At 45.1% G+C, this 17055-nt stretch overlaps 6 protein-coding genes across 6 annotated transcripts; all 6 read left to right on the plus strand.

Annotated features, from left to right (window-relative positions):
* Positions 1-710: 710 nt before the first annotated feature.
* H6S33_008135 (uncharacterized protein) lies at positions 711-1380 on the plus strand (the record flags this gene model as incomplete). Its single annotated transcript, XM_044839488.1, has 3 exons — positions 711-1125; positions 1176-1277; positions 1331-1380. 3 exons carry the CDS (start codon positions 711-713, stop codon positions 1378-1380), a joined length of 567 nt encoding a protein of 188 aa, XP_044688326.1.
* An 864-nt stretch (positions 1381-2244) lies between these two features.
* On the plus strand, positions 2245-2918 carry H6S33_008136 (uncharacterized protein; the record flags this gene model as incomplete). Its single annotated transcript, XM_044839489.1, has 2 exons — positions 2245-2656; positions 2728-2918. The coding sequence occupies 2 exons, from the start codon at positions 2245-2247 to the stop codon at positions 2916-2918; spliced, it is 603 nt and encodes a 200-aa protein (XP_044688327.1).
* Positions 2919-4838: 1920 nt separating this feature from the next.
* On the plus strand, positions 4839-5461 carry H6S33_008137 (uncharacterized protein; the record flags this gene model as incomplete). Its single annotated transcript, XM_044839490.1, has 2 exons — positions 4839-5207; positions 5261-5461. 2 exons carry the CDS (start codon positions 4839-4841, stop codon positions 5459-5461), a joined length of 570 nt encoding a protein of 189 aa, XP_044688328.1.
* A 2400-nt stretch (positions 5462-7861) lies between these two features.
* On the plus strand, positions 7862-8465 carry H6S33_008138 (uncharacterized protein; the record flags this gene model as incomplete). Its single annotated transcript, XM_044839492.1, has 2 exons — positions 7862-8261; positions 8371-8465. The coding sequence occupies 2 exons, from the start codon at positions 7862-7864 to the stop codon at positions 8463-8465; spliced, it is 495 nt and encodes a 164-aa protein (XP_044688329.1).
* Positions 8466-13128: 4663 nt separating this feature from the next.
* Positions 13129-13832, plus strand: H6S33_008139 (uncharacterized protein; the record flags this gene model as incomplete). Its single annotated transcript, XM_044839493.1, has 2 exons — positions 13129-13570; positions 13627-13832. The coding sequence occupies 2 exons, from the start codon at positions 13129-13131 to the stop codon at positions 13830-13832; spliced, it is 648 nt and encodes a 215-aa protein (XP_044688330.1).
* A 1657-nt stretch (positions 13833-15489) lies between these two features.
* H6S33_008140 (uncharacterized protein) lies at positions 15490-16034 on the plus strand (the record flags this gene model as incomplete). Its single annotated transcript, XM_044839494.1, has 2 exons — positions 15490-15901; positions 15967-16034. The coding sequence occupies 2 exons, from the start codon at positions 15490-15492 to the stop codon at positions 16032-16034; spliced, it is 480 nt and encodes a 159-aa protein (XP_044688331.1).
* Between the last annotated feature and the right edge of the window lie 1021 nt (positions 16035-17055).

Raw genomic sequence — 17055 nt, forward strand, 5'->3', positions numbered from 1 at the left:
ACCTTATGCTGGTACTCTAAATACTGCAAGGGAATATTTTCGGATCACTGGATTTGCTGCCAAGTTGGTGCCCGAGGTAATCACATTCTGCTGGTAAATAGTGGGCCACTCTTGAACTGCCTGGAAATATTTACAGAGTACGGTATATAATTTGTTCATTGCTCGCCTAGGCATTTGCCGAATAATTTAGTTTTTTTCATTGATTGCCGGCGTTCGTGGGATGCCTACAACATTTACCTTTGACACAATGAAATATCTTTTTGAACGTATGTATCTAAAGATCGCCCTCTATACCAGTAACAGAGAAATCGATATCTGCGTAGGTGGAGGATCTGTCTCCATCAATCCCCACGCGGAGACCAGGAAAGACCGCTTGCGGGTACGTCCTGGTAGCGACGTTGACATAAATAGTCGTCAATAATAGACACTAGTGCCATATCGGGGTTTGGTGCAAAACGTACTTGCGCTGCCACAGTAACGACTGCCACCACGGTTCTCAATTCCATCTGAACCGGTGGTAACCCCACGTAGTACCTTTCCTTTCTCAATTCCTCCACAATATCATCTCACATCCACCACATCTGAAATAACCACCAACAAGAATCCATCACCAACGCTACACCTGCTATATCTCGCAGTATGATTCTACCTCCCAAAGCTAAGTAGCAATACTCATTGACACACTCTCTCTATCAGATCAAATGCCTAACATGAGCATAATGGTCGACTACGACCTCATGGACGAGAATACCGCCGACCCAATGTACCTCGAGTATATAACCCAGAGGAAGGCCTACCTTCACTACACTCGCCTCAACCATAAAGCGGAGCTCGCCGAGTGTCACGAAAATAATCGGAAGGTAGAGGATGCCATCCAGGCCCACATTGGGGATCTTGATAACCTAGAATATTACGGGGACACCAAAGCCACTGCATCATTTAAAATGATACTTTATAGGCTGGAGGAGTTGAAAGCAGTTAAGGTTGATTTTGATAGGATCACTGATGAGGTTGAGCGACTTATCAAATATCTGAAGACCGAGGTTGGGGAGCTCGAGGTCGAGGTCGAGTATAATGAGCAGTTGGTAGATGAGGCGGAGGCGCGTCAGATGGAGGAGTATGATGGTGAGAACGTCCTGTTAATGACATTTGATAAGTTGGCTAAAATCTTGTAGCGGAGATCAATGAGAAGTACATTATCACCAACGCTCCCTTCCACCCAATCCAATCGGAGGAGATAAACCAGCACGAGAATGCTCAGATCATCAAGAAAGAAGGTAACGTTTACTAATGTACGCCTTTGAGGAATTGAGCTGACTCCTTGTGAAAGAGGAGGATTATCACTACAAGAACGGCATCAAAGTGGAGGACGTCGACTAGGGAATAGGTGGAAGAAGCGCAGGCTGAGGAAAATTTAGTTCCTCTGCTTCACATACCTTCCTCCTAATTACGTTTGCAAGAATATTGAAGATGAAAAATGATGAATATTGTTTTTATAGTTTGTCGTTCATTCAGTCGGAGAGTGTTTTTATAAATCCTTCTGCTCGATAGCAACCTGCGTGATATATAGTAGTCACAACAAATTATCAAATTGAATATTTAAGAAAATACAGGTTCTTTTCTCTCTACGTATAATAACGAAGGCTTTGCAAATAGGATTATACCATATTATCCTATCGCCTTTGATCGATCCTACTAACCCATCACTGATTGTTCTTTCTTTTTGTATTTGCGCGTTCGAGCTTTCAATCCTTTGCAAAGAAAAATTTGAGAACCCATTCTTGTGTAAGGGATAGATAATTCCCAAAGATCTGTAGGAACGTTACAGTCCATTTAATCCCCAGTGACCATGTGTATCCGTTCTCACTCTATAGGATGGTGGTTGAGAGATAGTTCACACAGATATCCGTAGAATTAATTTTGAAATTTCCACAGCATTTCTCCCTCGAGATTAAATGCACAACAAATGTGACAATCGAAGAAAGAGTTTTTCCGCCAGTGATAAAAATGCCCCAAATATGCCACTCAAACAAGGCTACGACAAACCCCTCTTAGGATTTTCGGATACAAAATCCGGCTGCGTGCACAATTGTGGTGGTGTTCGCGTATGTACGTATACCAAGCCTGAGAGAGAAGCCGGTCCTACACCTCACCATCCTGCGTCGACAACAGCTTGCCCACTTCACACAAACACAAACACCCACCAAAGCATCGACAAAAAGCCGATTGGCAAACGAAAACATTATGGCCACCAATCCAGCCCATTCGCTCGAAGCCGATCTCGCTGTAATTACCAACTGGCTCCAAGCAGACTCCGCAACCGTCATGCAGGGAGTGGAATCTACCCTTACCCCCGAAACAGTCACCGCGGCTGTCGCCAATGTCGACGCTTTTGCCGAAACCGCTGCTGTCGACCCTACTACAGCTGCTGTTGGCAGCGCTGCTTCCGTCAAGGAGGGGCCTCTCCCACCTGCTGTTCCGCGCTCTATTGGTGACATCGACTACACTACGACCGGAGGACCTAGCGGTGTTTCGCACGATGAGAGTGACGCCAGCGACGAGAGCTACGAGAGCGAGGACTGCAATTGTGTCGAGTGCACCGAGCCTTCTAAAAAGCGTGTCCGCAGGTCCACCCACGACTCTCCCACTCCAGAAAGTAAGCTAATCCTTCACTTCATGAACCTTAATTGGTCTTATCTCAATTGACCTAACTGGATCCAACAACAGCTGAAGCCCGGATACGAAGCTTTGACTTCATGGGCGAGATCTACAGTGTACCCTACAACGACGTCACTGAAGCCGGCTCCCACTTCCTGCGGAACATGGTGCTCGCGAGCAGGAACGCGGTTTCGCGTGATGGGAAGGATAGCACCCGCTATGATTTCGCACTTGGGTTTGGAGGCCGGATTGAGTTGTAGGTAGCTGTTTGCAATTTCACGGGGGAAAGCGAATATCGGTGGGGGTGGGGGGAGTAGACATCACGGTAAACCTAGCCCAGTCCCTTCCATTTGTAAGCTACAAAGATGTCCGGAGAGAATTGAAATGAGTCTACTGTGATATCTGGATACTGCCTGTGCGGTGTTGTCCTCGGACGTAAACACGTGCCTGGTCTTGTAGTCCCTGTGCAGAAGAGGGAGAAAAAATGAGGCTTAGCTAGGTTTCCCGGTGATACTTAAGTTAGCTGTAGCAATCTCAATGTACCCAGGGTGTCCGAAAATAATGCACATTCTGTGATATCTTGAGGGTGAAATTAATAATGTTCACATACATCAGGTGATACGGAGGTTCTCATTCTTTGAACGATAAGAAAATAAAATAAAATGAGAGTCATCAATTCCCTTCCGCGATCCAGGTTCTTTACCAAGTTATTCCCCTGCCTCACAGTCCCCGCCCGGAACCGGATTTCATATCGAAACACTGCCTAATGGTTTCCTAACCTTAGCAGAATTTACCTCCGAGCCCGTACCCCAATTCGAAATCTACGAAGTGTATTGTGTGTGTAAATATAGACAGACATCTAGGGGTTTATATTTGGACGTAGTTACGCCAAAGGTTGCAGCTTTCTAAATTTCTTCATGGCATTGGAATGTTCTCATCTTATGGTTTCTGTTCGGAAACAAGCATTGCATCGCTCGTCTCTCTTTCCAGCCGGAAGGTGGTGCTTCTGAACAATTGGGTAGATTCGATGATTAAATGATATTAGGGGTGGAGCTATGGAGGATTTATATATAATTATACAGGTTTATGTAGTTTTCTACAAACGGCCAATGCTTTGTAGTTGTTTTGAGTTCGAGCATGTAACAAAATTATAAAATAACTTATTAGCATGCTTCATTTTCACATTTTTTCCGGACTTATGTAATTAACGTCATTGCTTGTATAAGGAGTGAGTGGGCAATAGCTAGGTATAGCCAGGGTTCTCAATGATACAGATCGGCGTAATTTTCGTGCCATATTGCACCAACTGCGATGTGCTCAGATCATTATCGAACTGCATGATATTTTGCGAACGTCTTATTGTACTAACTGTGATATATCGTAGTGGAAGCGAGTGATGCGCCAAGACTCTATCATGATATTATCGATACAGATATGTAGGATACCATATCATACTCACTATTACCTAAACATATCGTACTTTACCCACTGTACCACCAGAGAAATTTATCGATACATATCCCCTTATCGGATTATCATTGAGAACCTTGGGTATAGCGGAGTAAATGAATTGTCATTGGTCTTCCTTGGTGTCTTTTATATCATCAGGAATATTAGACTTTGATCTGCTTAAATGGAATATCTTTGGTATATCACAGCCTATGATTCTCCGCATGCAGCGGTTGATTCTTTTTCCTTTTTTTTTTTTTAATTTTGTACAATAGTAAGGCATCTCCTGCTATCGAAAGGCGAATTACCTTCTGCGATCATATACAATATACTCCCAGTGAAACAAATTTAGTAAATGACTCTTGAAGAAAATATATTACTCTTACGAGCTTTCATTATAAACCCCTCTTTCAGGTGTACATGTACCGAGTGGAGGGCCACCCAGTTTTGCGCCGTGCACGTTAATTAAGAATTTGGGTGGTTTCAGTACGGGTAGCACTTACAATTACCTAGTTAACACACCTTATAAGCCGACTCTCTTCCTACCTCCTCCACTCACTCTTCTTCGAACATCTCATCACAACTCAAAACCCTACCAAAAAGAAACACCTCAATAGCAACTAGGTTAGCTCCAAGTTAGCCTACTCCTCTGAGATTAATAGGCTAATATACTCTACAGTCATGCCTAGGATTTATTCTCCAAATCCTCAGTGGTCCGAATACCTGGCGACATGCTAGCCTCACGCCGCCGCAGAATGGATCTGTTTACTCAGGAACTCGGGTCAAACCACCGGCGGCGTGAGTGCAAAGCTACACATCTTACCTTTAACCGTACTAAGCTCTACCAAGCCGGTTACAATCCAGAACCACCAGCTGCCGATGTTGCTACTAATGAGCCATTCGGAATCAAGCTAAGACGTATAGAAATCGAAGAGTTGAGGCAGGAGGTGAAATTTCTAGATGATTGGCATGAATACCTCGCAAGGCAGATGAAAGAAATGAGGGTGGAAGAGCTGTCAATGCTAGAAGACATCAAGGAGGATAACGATGTTCTCGAGACGGATAGAGTCTGGGTGCAGTTGGGTACTGATAAGATCTTGGTTCGTTCTGTATGTGTTCCTCTACAGTGATAGGTTTGGCTAACCTATTATAGAGAGAGAGAGGTTGCTTCCAGAGACTCAGGACTCGAAGTATCTCGAACATTGATATCTTCGGCACTGTCGACACCACCAATCCTGGTTCGTCCACTGGCCATCCCGCGACTACCGTTTTATCTACTGAAAACTCGATGAATGATAGCTCATCCGCTGTTGCTTCCACCATTGATGGTTCACCTACGGATATTAGTATTTAATCCTCAACGAGGAGCAAGTTTTCAAAGAGATTCAGGTGAAGAATAGGATTGGAATACTAGGGAAAAATTGGGTTATAGCGTTCATTGGTTTTGTCTTTCACTACCCTTCAGCGTATGGTCTTTCCTCTTGTAGAACCTGTATTTCTGAAAAATGGACTAGTCACGTTTCTCTGAGAAGAAAATTAAAACTCTTTTTTCCTATTTCTCTGTCTTCTCTCTAGTTACCTCAACACAAGTGACATTCATAACGTGAAATATGAGAAACGAGCTTCGCTACAGCTCGCAGATACCTCTCATAGTTTTTAGAAATATAGCAATGCCCCCATGAATATACTGGATATGAATCCCGGCTGTTTATGAACGATTCCAATTACGCCTATGACATATTTACCAGAGTAGCTTAGGATGAGTTTGTTGAACTGTCGGTCATTAGCTCAGTCACTAGTGAGCGGGGGGCTTCAGTGTAAAGGGGGCTCACATGAGCGTACTACAGTTTTGTCTTTGACATCATCTCCTTCCTGTCCATCATCCCTTCTGTACCTTAGCTGAAATACAACGTACTGTCGTCCTACCTTTCATCAGAGTTTAGTTCTGACAAAAAAGCTCGCGGGAGATAAATTCAAAAAGGATGTAAAGTAATTGTGCGCGCGAAGGCCTCTATCCTCCGAAGGGGTTAAATACGGTAGTCAGAAGAACATTAATTCTTACCAGGGCACGGCGCTCCATGGATAGATCCAGTCAAAACCCTTACAGACCGAGTGATCAATCGTGATGCAGAGTATTAAATTCGCAAGAGGGCAGTCCGTCAGGGCCGGAGGTCAAGACCAGACCGACTACGGGCTGTAGTCGGTCTTGTGCAGGTATCCGGGATTCACTACCAACTATGGGGCTAGGACTACCGACTATAGTCTGGATTATAGGATTGCAGCTTGGCATAGACAATGCTGGCGCTGCCACGTAGATATCTACTGTCCTGCATAGACATCTGCGGTTCTAGCACTTATCTGCGGTCCGCAAGGCTGAACTGTTTTCCAACCTACAAGCTGCGTATATGAGCCCAATATACTAATCCCCCCACATGTATATGTTCTGACCCATACATCCGTCATGCCCCATCTTCTGATATCGCCATATAGGCCGACCCAATTGACTGCTATCATCGGATGGCGTTACATGTTCATCAATGGGTAGCATCGGCTGAATTGGATACCCAACCATGGCACAGCGAGTGGTTGGGCTACCCAAATATTGAACAGTAAACGGATGGGTGCCCTCTCACCCCGAAATCACCTCATCACGAAGTGCATACGCACACAGTGGATTGTCAAAAATAGTGAGATACAACAGGCACTTATGATTTCTCAACCACGACGGACCACTAGGTGGCCACAAAAAAACTAACTCATAATAAGAAATACTAGAGACTCGTCATTTTTTGGTGGCTAGATTCGGTGATCGTTGCGGTGTCCATTCGCCCATTGCACCCCATTATTTTTGACAATCCACATTCATAGCAAGGTAAATAGAAATATCGTGTAAGAACCTTTAATGGCAGGGTATTAAACTTTCGAGCTTTAATTAAGGACTGAATAAACTGATTTAGTTCGCGTGCGAGTAAATTGCCGAAAAATTGGGTATACATATATATGAGGTTACCGAACCTTCAGTGTACTTCTATATGGTTTGCGATATGAGCATGTGTTTTATGTGATATCTCTGAGTAGGCTACCCATCTGTAAGCCACTACCCGTCTGTGAACAGGGCGTGCCATATGACGATATCATGCTGGCGGGTAGCGTCCTCAATTGGGTCAGAACATATACTTCTATATTGTCGCCAAGGCCGAGTGATCGTTCATGATCCATTACGTATCTAGTCTGGCGCCTTATCTATAGTCCTGTCAAAATCAGGGACTAGACAGACTACGACCATATACTCCGCCCAGTCCAGAGGTACTGCCCAGGGATCTATAGATATCTATAATCCGGACCTGACCGTTGCGAAGACTGGCCCGTCCCCGGTATTCGGGTCCAATCGAGTGATAAACTGTGATAGGAACTATAGAGAGAGATTCATTGAACCTGCGTTTTTTAAACGCAGGCATTATGTGTTCGATATCAAATTTAGGCCTCGCATATCTAGTGAAGTGCAAAACCTATTTAGGCTGTCCAATGTTTAGAACCTATCTTCGTCACGCACTCACACCAATAAAAGCTCAACGACCTTCGAAACTCCCCCCTCTCACATTATATTACACCAACTTTCTCGCTTTACCAAAGCTCAAAAACAACAACAGAAAATGTCTGAACAAGTGAATCCCCAAGAGGAAAATAAGTATACTTACCATTATATTTTCTATTTATCTGCTATACTGTCTCAGTCCTAACAGCGCTCCGCAGAATGCCTCCCACTCCCAATCTCGCCTTCGCTTATCTCCTCCGAGACCGTCTCTACTGGGTTCGTCAGGAAATCGCCCGGAACGAGAACGACCTCAGTGAGGCTTTCGAGAGGAGACAAGCGACAGCCACCAAGCTCGCCTTCCTTCGTTCTGTGCTCCGTAGCATGGGATACAACCCGATGACCCGCAGCACTGGGCCCAACGTTGGGGTACCAGTCCTCATCCCGTGGATTCTCACCCAGATGAGAAGGGAGAGGAATAACCTGGCCATCAATGATGACCGTCGTAGATCCTTCCGCAGGATTATTGTCGCTGGCAGGGTCGAAGAGCTGGAGTGGTTGAAGCAGATCAGCGCTTATGATGCTCGCATCGAGGCATATACGGTCGCGTTGCTGCTGGCTGGTATGGAGTTTCCTCCTCCTACTTCTTCTTGTTCTTCTGCTTCTCCTTCTCTTTCTTGTTATTCCTTCTTGTCTTTGTCGTCATTACTAATATAATATCTTGCTTCTAGAGGAGAAAAAAATGGAAGCGGAGAGTGTCTCGCTCCGTTCCGTCAACGACGAGGACAATTCCGGTACCGTACTCCCTTCGGACTCCCAAGCTTAGGAACATCATCACGAAGGAATACGACAAGGAATAGACTCAGGCGTGGCTTAGTCATGGTGTTGGAAATGGGAATTACATTTTGTCATCATGTTTACTAGAGTGCTTTTGCCATTTGCTCTAATTGTCGTAGTCAGAAATCAAATTACTTTAAGGATACACATTTCATTCCTTGTTCTGTTTGTTCTCCATATCCCCTAATCTATGAGTATTTCCAAAGTACGGTAGAGGACCTTCTCTCGACCAACTCCTCCATACAAGTGGCCTGTGATTTTTTATACGCAGCGGTTCTATCCTTCACGCTTTATGTACTAGTACCTTTCCGTTTGTTGTCTCAATTTCCATTTAGTTAGTATCGTATCATACCATTTTTCGCATCACTCCTCGTTAATTATGATCCCAATACACAGTATGTTCTATATCATGTTTTAACTCCTATTTTATCCATATTATATAAATAAATAGCTGGGCTAGAACCCCAGTCCTTGCGCCGCATGAGTCCGTGATCGATAGTGGCTACTCACACTTGCCAGACAGAGATCTGTGCCCAGGCCCTACTAGCGGGTCCATTTTTCATCGTTCCGGAGCCAGATGATCAGGTTCAAAATATCCCACCACCTATGAAAGCCTGACCCCGCAAGGGGTGATAAGCTATTTGGGTGTGCCCGGGTAAGTTCTCTGTGGGTTGGTGAGCCCAGAATTGTGAGTGTGTTGGGTTAGATGCGAGCAAATATTTACCTAGCCAGGTAGCCCATGAGTTGAGTGATAGACTATGATCAGAGATAAATAGGAAATGTTACAAGGATTTGGGACAAAGAGGGATCAGAACCCTAACCGAATATCGTATATATGAAGGCGGGTCATATTACAATACAGAGCTCTGATATGTTCGGTGCGGTTGGCGTGCAGGGGTATGCTAGAACATGTTGTCTATCATGACTCATCAGCACTGACCCGTACTTTCTTTCACGGTTAATTACATATATATACTCGTAGTGTTTTGGCGTTTCCGGACGCAACTGCTAATGCATGCCATACAAAAGATAGCCTTGGCGAGTCTTTTCTGTGTATGTAATAGCAGTTGCGTCCGGAAACGCCAAAAAACTACGAGTATATATACAGCCACTCAGCAGAAGTGTTCGTGATTTAGTTTTATGTCAGTGCGGAGTGTGGTGCACCCGTAATGTTGATGTTATTAATGTTGAGATTCAAAACAACGAAAAAATATAATGTAGTTCATAACTATATATAAGAGAAGATATATCATTAATCTTATTCTTCATTGATTCCGGGCGCTATTGATCACTTGGAAATTCTTCTCTTAGAGTCTTTTTGATGGTCCGCCACGGTTACCTACGGAGAAATGTCTTACTCCGAAATCGGAATTACGAATAACTTTGCAGAGTGGCTGTATATAGTCCGGTATTTCTTTATGAAGAGCAGAAACTTCTTATTCTTTTTTATATCTCTTTGATTTTCCTTAATGGCTTTCTTTACTTGATTCTATTCTTACATTTCTAGATTCGCTTTAGAGATAATATCCTAGTGAAGCCAGCGATTACGCATATCATTATGTGACGTTTGCCTAATATCCCACTGGCCTATCCTGTCTTCCATCCTTATCCTTCACGACCCATTACCTATGATCAATCACACCACCATTGAGAAAGATTAAGTAAAATCCCCGTGATCCGTCCCCCTACCTATATGTACGAGTAACGCGTTAGGTGTCGAGTAAATGTCGCCCAGAATAAAGAAATTGCAAGCTACCCCCGGCATGGCGTTCCAACACAACTCCACCCCCACACACTCCTCACAAACTTCCGAAGGATGCTTAGAATACCCCAATCCGTCGCCAACCGACATTTCCCCGCATGTTCCCCTGGTGAGATGCAAACCAAGATTGTGTTCTCAATGACGGACGAGTAACTGCATCACCTCCGGTCTTTCCACTCCACGTTTGTTAATCTCACAAAGAATATATTAATTGAAGAAACCAGTTCGTGTTATAATCAAAGGCGGTTTATTTCTGTCTCTTAAATACACGAATTAGGCCTTGAGTCCCTAAATAACCGGCAAATAACACGATGTTTTGAAATTCTGCTGAGCGGGGAAGAACAAGCTATCTCTCAGGATCGCACCGTTCTTTCAAATCCTAGAACGGTCCTAGGTCTCAATATAAAAATAAAAAGTCGATGCAATATTTAGCAACGCCGCCCGCCGGCAATGCCGTGGGCTCAACCCTCATGGGGCAGTGGGGACCCAGGGGCGTTCGGTTTGGGGGACTGGGGTTGGAATAACAAATAACATTATTATCGAGATAAAATTAGTGATATTCAATTTTCTTTGAGATATTTGCTCTATTCCAGTCACTTCATTGACGTTGAAATTCAAGTACAGCTAGCCAAATCGGGCTAGGGTGAAGTATTCAGACGGAGACTGCTGGCTCGGGATATTGCATTCCCTCACCACACAGTCTTCCGTGTCGACAAATTCTAGCCTTGATTGATATATTCATATATAGTATCCTAAGCACAAAGTAACATATATGAGCAATAGCGGACGTTCTTGTAAGCACTGCCATCAGAATATCTGACCTCTACGCCGAATTATTGTTCGACGTGACAAGACATCTACTTTATCTTCACTGCGCGTCCTCGTGTCATTCGCTGATATTATTTTGTCAACCATTAATAAACTACTAAATCCCCATAGCTCTGATTCGAGATGTCCATACCTGGTGTTGACATTCCGCTATGTCTATCATTGGCTGGCAGTCGGTCTATTCCCAATTAGGAGGAACAATTAATTGATCGCTTATCGTTTGAATGATAGTGAATGATAGTCTGTGTAACCTTCCTGGTTGAGCGAAATAGCCAGTTGTTATCAGTTGCTTAGGCTGTTATCAATTGGTTGACCTAATCAATTGATTCACAAGTTAATCAGTGATTCGCTTATCAATTGGATTGCGCTTATCAATTGAACAAGCTAATCTCTTTTCAAATAATAGCTTATCAATAGCGCTATCAATCTCTCCCAATCCCAACCCGAAGGAGGCCAGCCTCGAGTATCTACTGACGGACAAGACGGTAGCGTATTATTAGTCTGAGCTGGACGTGGGTCTCAGCCCTGTGCTTTGTGTCCTTTAAAAATGATTTCGAAATATGGAATGACGGTGATAAGCTCCTCCTGAGCGACAAGCGCAGAGCGAGTTGCAGCAGTTGTGGTACCCCTACCCCGGAGGCTAATGTATAAACAATATAGTTGGGGCCCTGTTGGAAAGCGTATTAGGAAGTCGTAGGAGGGCGCAAAATGGTGGCTCATTCGGGGAAATTTGTCGATCGGGAGTGTTGACAGATGAATTAACAATGCCTGATGAGTGTGGCCATTGATTGATATTGTGGGATCTCGCTCCACCGGAGTGGGTGTAGGAAGGAACAGAGCAGGGACTACGGAGAATAGGCAGCTAATTGCTACAGCTGTACTTCATGTGAGGATCCCTTGTTCAACAGCTACCGGAAAAATATGGTATTACCTGCCTCAACGCGCCTGATGAAGGAAGAAATTGACGGACCATTTCTTCCGGCAAAAGGACGCTTGCATGTGAGGTAGACTTGAAGAAGGCTTTGGCGGAGACCCGTGTATCGTGTAACTCTCGACGGTCATATATCAGCAGGTATGGACAAGAGGGCGTCGGCGTTGCAAAGGAGGATGAGTGTGGCCGGATCTCAGTGCGTGAGGTGAACTGATTTTGTTGAGGATGTCAGGAACGAGAGGTCTACCAAGACCGAGCCATGTGTTGTGTTTCTAGGCGCCGACGGTTCCACTTCGGACAGAGAGGGGAAGGCCCTGGAACAAAATCGAAAACACGCAGCTCTAGCTACGCTCTACGCGATGTAGCAATCAGTCCTCCGTAAGGGGAATAATAGGAACGAAGCAAGAGAACCTGAGTAAACTCAGCACAAATCGAACAATCGAGTCGAGTTGTGCACCGTATTCCGAATAAAGATATCATCCTACCGCTATTCCGGAGGTGAACGCCCCCTGGCTCAGGAGCAGAGGTAACGGTGTCGGTGGTATCTCGTAGTAAGGTTGACCATCTTCTGGCTATCTGTAAGCGTTGTGAAGCGGGGGCAACCGATGTTGTAAGAGGGGTGGGGATGCAACTAGCTATAGCTGCATTTCTCTCCGTGAGGATTACCTGTGTTCTACCTGTGTTGACAGAGCTTACGTTTCCTGCCGGACGAGCTCTCGAGCACCTCCATCTTGACGCAGCGGCTCAGCCCTAACACTTGGCATCTCTCTCTGCGGCTCAGCGAGGAGGAAGCTGGGACTCTCAGTGTGTGTGGGTGGCCCTGGTACGTACGTCATGTTACCCGTCGAACCAGCTGGAGCCCACTAGTAGCTCTCCGCCTGCAATTTGAGAGATGGCACACGCGCTAGTAGACCCATGGGCCATACCCCTCTGGGCTATATAAGCGGTCCTGCCTGTTGCTTCACCCCACTATCTTCTTGATCTGTTCTGTTACTCATCATCCATCGCTCGTCCCCAAAGCCACAACTTACTCCAAAACAACCATCTCATCGACAGGTACATTTATTACCAGCTCCCTTCCCCTCCCGTAAACATAACAGATAGAATCGACAACCAACCCCTCCATCAGCAATGGCAACGTCAGACGATGAAACCGACCTGCTCACCCTCCTCGACGAGGAGCTCACCACCCTCCGCGGCGAGCTCCTCCGCTTGCAAGAATCCCTCACTGTCAGCTTCGGGGACCGCTTGAACTGCGTCCACCAGATCGCGATGCACCGCAAGCGCTTGAGAGACGCCAATTACAATCCCATCACCGGGACCACTCCTCTTGGCGCAGCCGAGACCGTCCCGGTTCAGGACCTCATCTCGCGTCTCAACCAGACTACTATATATCTCAGGGCCCTCGACGTGGACCGTGCGGAGATGGGAGCCGACTGGCAGAGGATATCGTTTGAACTGGGGTATGTCTTGAAGGATATCAAGGAGGAGGAGGAGAGGATTGAGAGGGTCAGCAGGATGACGGAGGAGGAGCTGGCGGAAGAGGCGAGGAAGGCCAAGGAGGAAGCTGATGGTGAGTACTGCCTGAGTTTGATAATAGCTTGTCGAAAGGTGGCTAACGGTTAGTAGAGCACGAGGAGATCATGCGTAAGGTTGCGGAGTCAAACGCGCAGTGTGTTGATCCGGGTGAATTCGATTTGTGGGATCTTTGGTCTACCGACGATGAGGAGGAGGGGGTTGAGGAGGAGGACAAGTCCTCCACCGAGACCGCTATCAAAACCCCAAACGAAACCACCACAGAATCCTCTACCGGCACCTCCGCTCAAACTGTTTAAAGTCGAATACAACCTCCCGATCACATCAAAACCGAGTTGTCAATAAATGGAGGAAGGATGGAATGTCGGGGAATGAGGTTGCCTTTCAGATTCGTGTTTTAGATTAGGGTTTTACTGTAGACTTTCAGTCAATGATAGTCAAATAACGTTTACAAGATTGAAAAATAAAATCTTTTGTTCCATGATTTACCGTTCTTCTCTCCGTGATGTTTTTTCTTGTGACCCATCTTGTGACCGACAGCACCAAACCTTGAGTTACTTGTAGTAGCTCCAAGCTGCGCATAAAATAATATCTTTTCTTAACATGGTATGCCGTCCTTTTCTCCGTGTTTTCCAGACTTGTCGAACATGTTGTACGTGAACTTGAAGAGTACACCTTCAATTACAATTACCAGTGAAAAAGAAAAAGCTTAAAAATGAATTCATCCGTCCGTGCTAGATACCGTCCGTTCTTCTCTCCATGACTTTCATCCTTTGGAACCTCTCTTAACCGTGGGTAGTAGACTCTCAGTTATTGACCGTGAAATAAAAACGGTGAAAAATGAAGTCTTTTACAATGTTCTTTTCCCATGAGCTTTCTGCTTTTCGGGCGTGTTAATTGTAACCGCGGGGCGAAGAACGTTTGTAGGGGCGAGGTCCATCACTAAAACCCCTTACTATTCTTCTCTTCATGATGATTTGCATTCTTAGTTCTTAGACGTCGGATGACCGTGGCCCGTGGGCGACAGATCTTAGGTCACTGATACAGAAATGACGCTCGTGACGATATCTTTTTCGTTCACAATATGACCCGATCTACTAGGGGTTTTATTTCATCAGGGAAACGTGAACCTGCCGCATCTAAGATTCTTTGAGGTAAAGCCGTTCCAATAATGTGTATTTAAATGTGTACCCTTACATAAAGATCATATGGGAAATAGACATCGCAAATCCATCATTTAATGCATTGTTGAATGAATCCCCGAATCCATCGTAGAATGAATCACTAAACGCACCAAAGATCCCACCACTTTAGTATCAACAAAAAAATAAAAAATAGCGGCAGCTGTAATTTTAATAATTTGCATCTGTCGGGGTCATTTGGAAAAGTCGGTGATTTTTAACTTCAGTTCTGGGGGGGTGCAGTAGGCTGTTCCTATGGCCAGCGGTAGCCAACCTTCCCTATACAGCACATAAAAATAAAAATACATCATGAATTGCATCAGGAAAGGCATCCGAAAATCATGTAAAAATATAGAAAAGACCCAACAATAAATACCTATATCACTAATCAAAGTAAATGCATCAACTAATTCATTTACCAAAAGCCTCCACAGTAAATGCATCCATGGATCCATTTCCCTCACTATAGGATTTCAGAAATGAATCATAACATGCATTAACCCCGTAGTAGAGGACTGACCTTTTCCACCGCGCCGGCTGACCTTTGCTCGACCATTTGCACCCAGCCCGACCCCTCCCCCCCAAAACCTAACCCACTAGAAAGCCCCAAGAGACAGACTCTTAAATGGCGTGTTATTCCAAATTTTAGCAAAACGCACCTCGGTTAAGTATATCTAACCGCCTTTTTCACCCAACTCACTTCGATCTTCTCCTCACCAAAAACACATACCTCAAGGAATCCTCACCAAAAAAACAAAAACATAAAAGAATCAAAATGGCAACCCACCTCACTATCCCCCATGCTCTCAAGTCTCTCACAGAACTTCATCAAGAGCTCGATGGCCTCCGCATCGAGATCGAGATGCGGCACATCCACCTCGGCAGCACTCTCAGGCAGCGCTACATCACCGACCACAAGTTCACCCTCCTTTGTACCCGCATGTTCCACGCCGGTTACGACAAGGAAACTGGTCTTACCCGCCTCGGTGACCAGGAGACTCAGCCGATCATTTCCATTCTCAGCCGCATTGATCGCTACGCCAAGCAAATTAAGTTAATCGATCGTCTTAGGAGGTTTACTGGTCAGATTTACGAAAGCCTAAAGAGTATGGAGAGGGAGTTGCTGGAGGCGATTAAGACTGCGGCGAATATCATTGAAGCGCAAGAACTGGCCGCGTATGAGACTGGTGGGATCTTCTCTCATTAATGTCATTATCTGAATAGTTTCCAGTTGCTGACTACTTACGTTTAGAAGTTGAAACAGAGCGTGAAGAAGCTCAGGTTCAGGATACGGAGGAGGAGTGGAGCTTGATGGATTGAGTTACTCGCGGGCGTGATTAGGCTGGAATTATGGAGTCTCAATAGTCGATCGAAATCATAAAATCCACTTCCTCGTGTCATCGGACGAGGTTGTAGATCGATCCTACTGGGTAGCAAATGGGAAGTTTAGACAGCTTTTGTACTGGTTGCAAGAAAAACAGTCTCTCCTTTTAGTTCGTCACATAGTTATGACAATGAAATTCGGAATTTTTTACATGAGCTTTAAGTTTACTTTCTTCGTAGTTCTAGTTTAATGGACGGAACTGTTGTGGTTGTGACCAGTGAAACAGCCTTTCCTCTATTTTCATTCCTCCTCACTAGCTTTTCCTCCTCCGCGTACGTCTATCAAAGCAATAAAAACCCACATCTCATTCCGTAGTTTCAATTTTTCCACTTTTTTTTTTTCTGTGGTGTACAATGAATAACGACTACCCCACCCTGCTTCCACGCAAAGGAGATCAGACATAATTCATGCATGTAGGGCTCGGTGGTGCCGCCAGAAAAGATTTGCATGCAGCATGCCCCAGTCGGAAGGTTTCCGAGACACCTGTCAAAGACTGAAAGGGCATGGTGTCCAGAGAGAAGAGAGATTACCTTTCATCTTTTCGAACTCGGCTACACCAGAGGGAGACCAACTTTGAGGCTTCTACTTCCTGCACTGCGGACCGCAGACAAAGGTGCTATCCCATGGACCGGAACTTGGGGATTCCGAGGGCTTGAAAGCCCTCGCCCAAGACACCTCGCCTTATTGCCACTCAACCATGACTGCCAATGAACTCAGAATTTGATAGGTCATTGTTATATATGTGAATAAAATGTTTCCGGGCGTAGCTAGAATTTGAGAGGAGAAAATCGTATAAATTATGAGCTGTTCTCCCTGCCCCATTTCTCACAGTAGAGCACTACCTCAACAATTATTATATATTCCTCAACCACCATGACAGGGCGAGCCCTCCGCCCATGCGCTGTCAATACTTCATACTGTGAAGCTCAACCTGCGAGCCCTTCACCTCCTAGGACA

The sequence above is a fragment of the Morchella sextelata genome, assembly GCF_020137385.1.
Source record: "Morchella sextelata strain SCLS chromosome Unknown scls_25, whole genome shotgun sequence".
Classification (NCBI taxonomy): domain Eukaryota; kingdom Fungi; phylum Ascomycota; class Pezizomycetes; order Pezizales; family Morchellaceae; genus Morchella; species Morchella sextelata.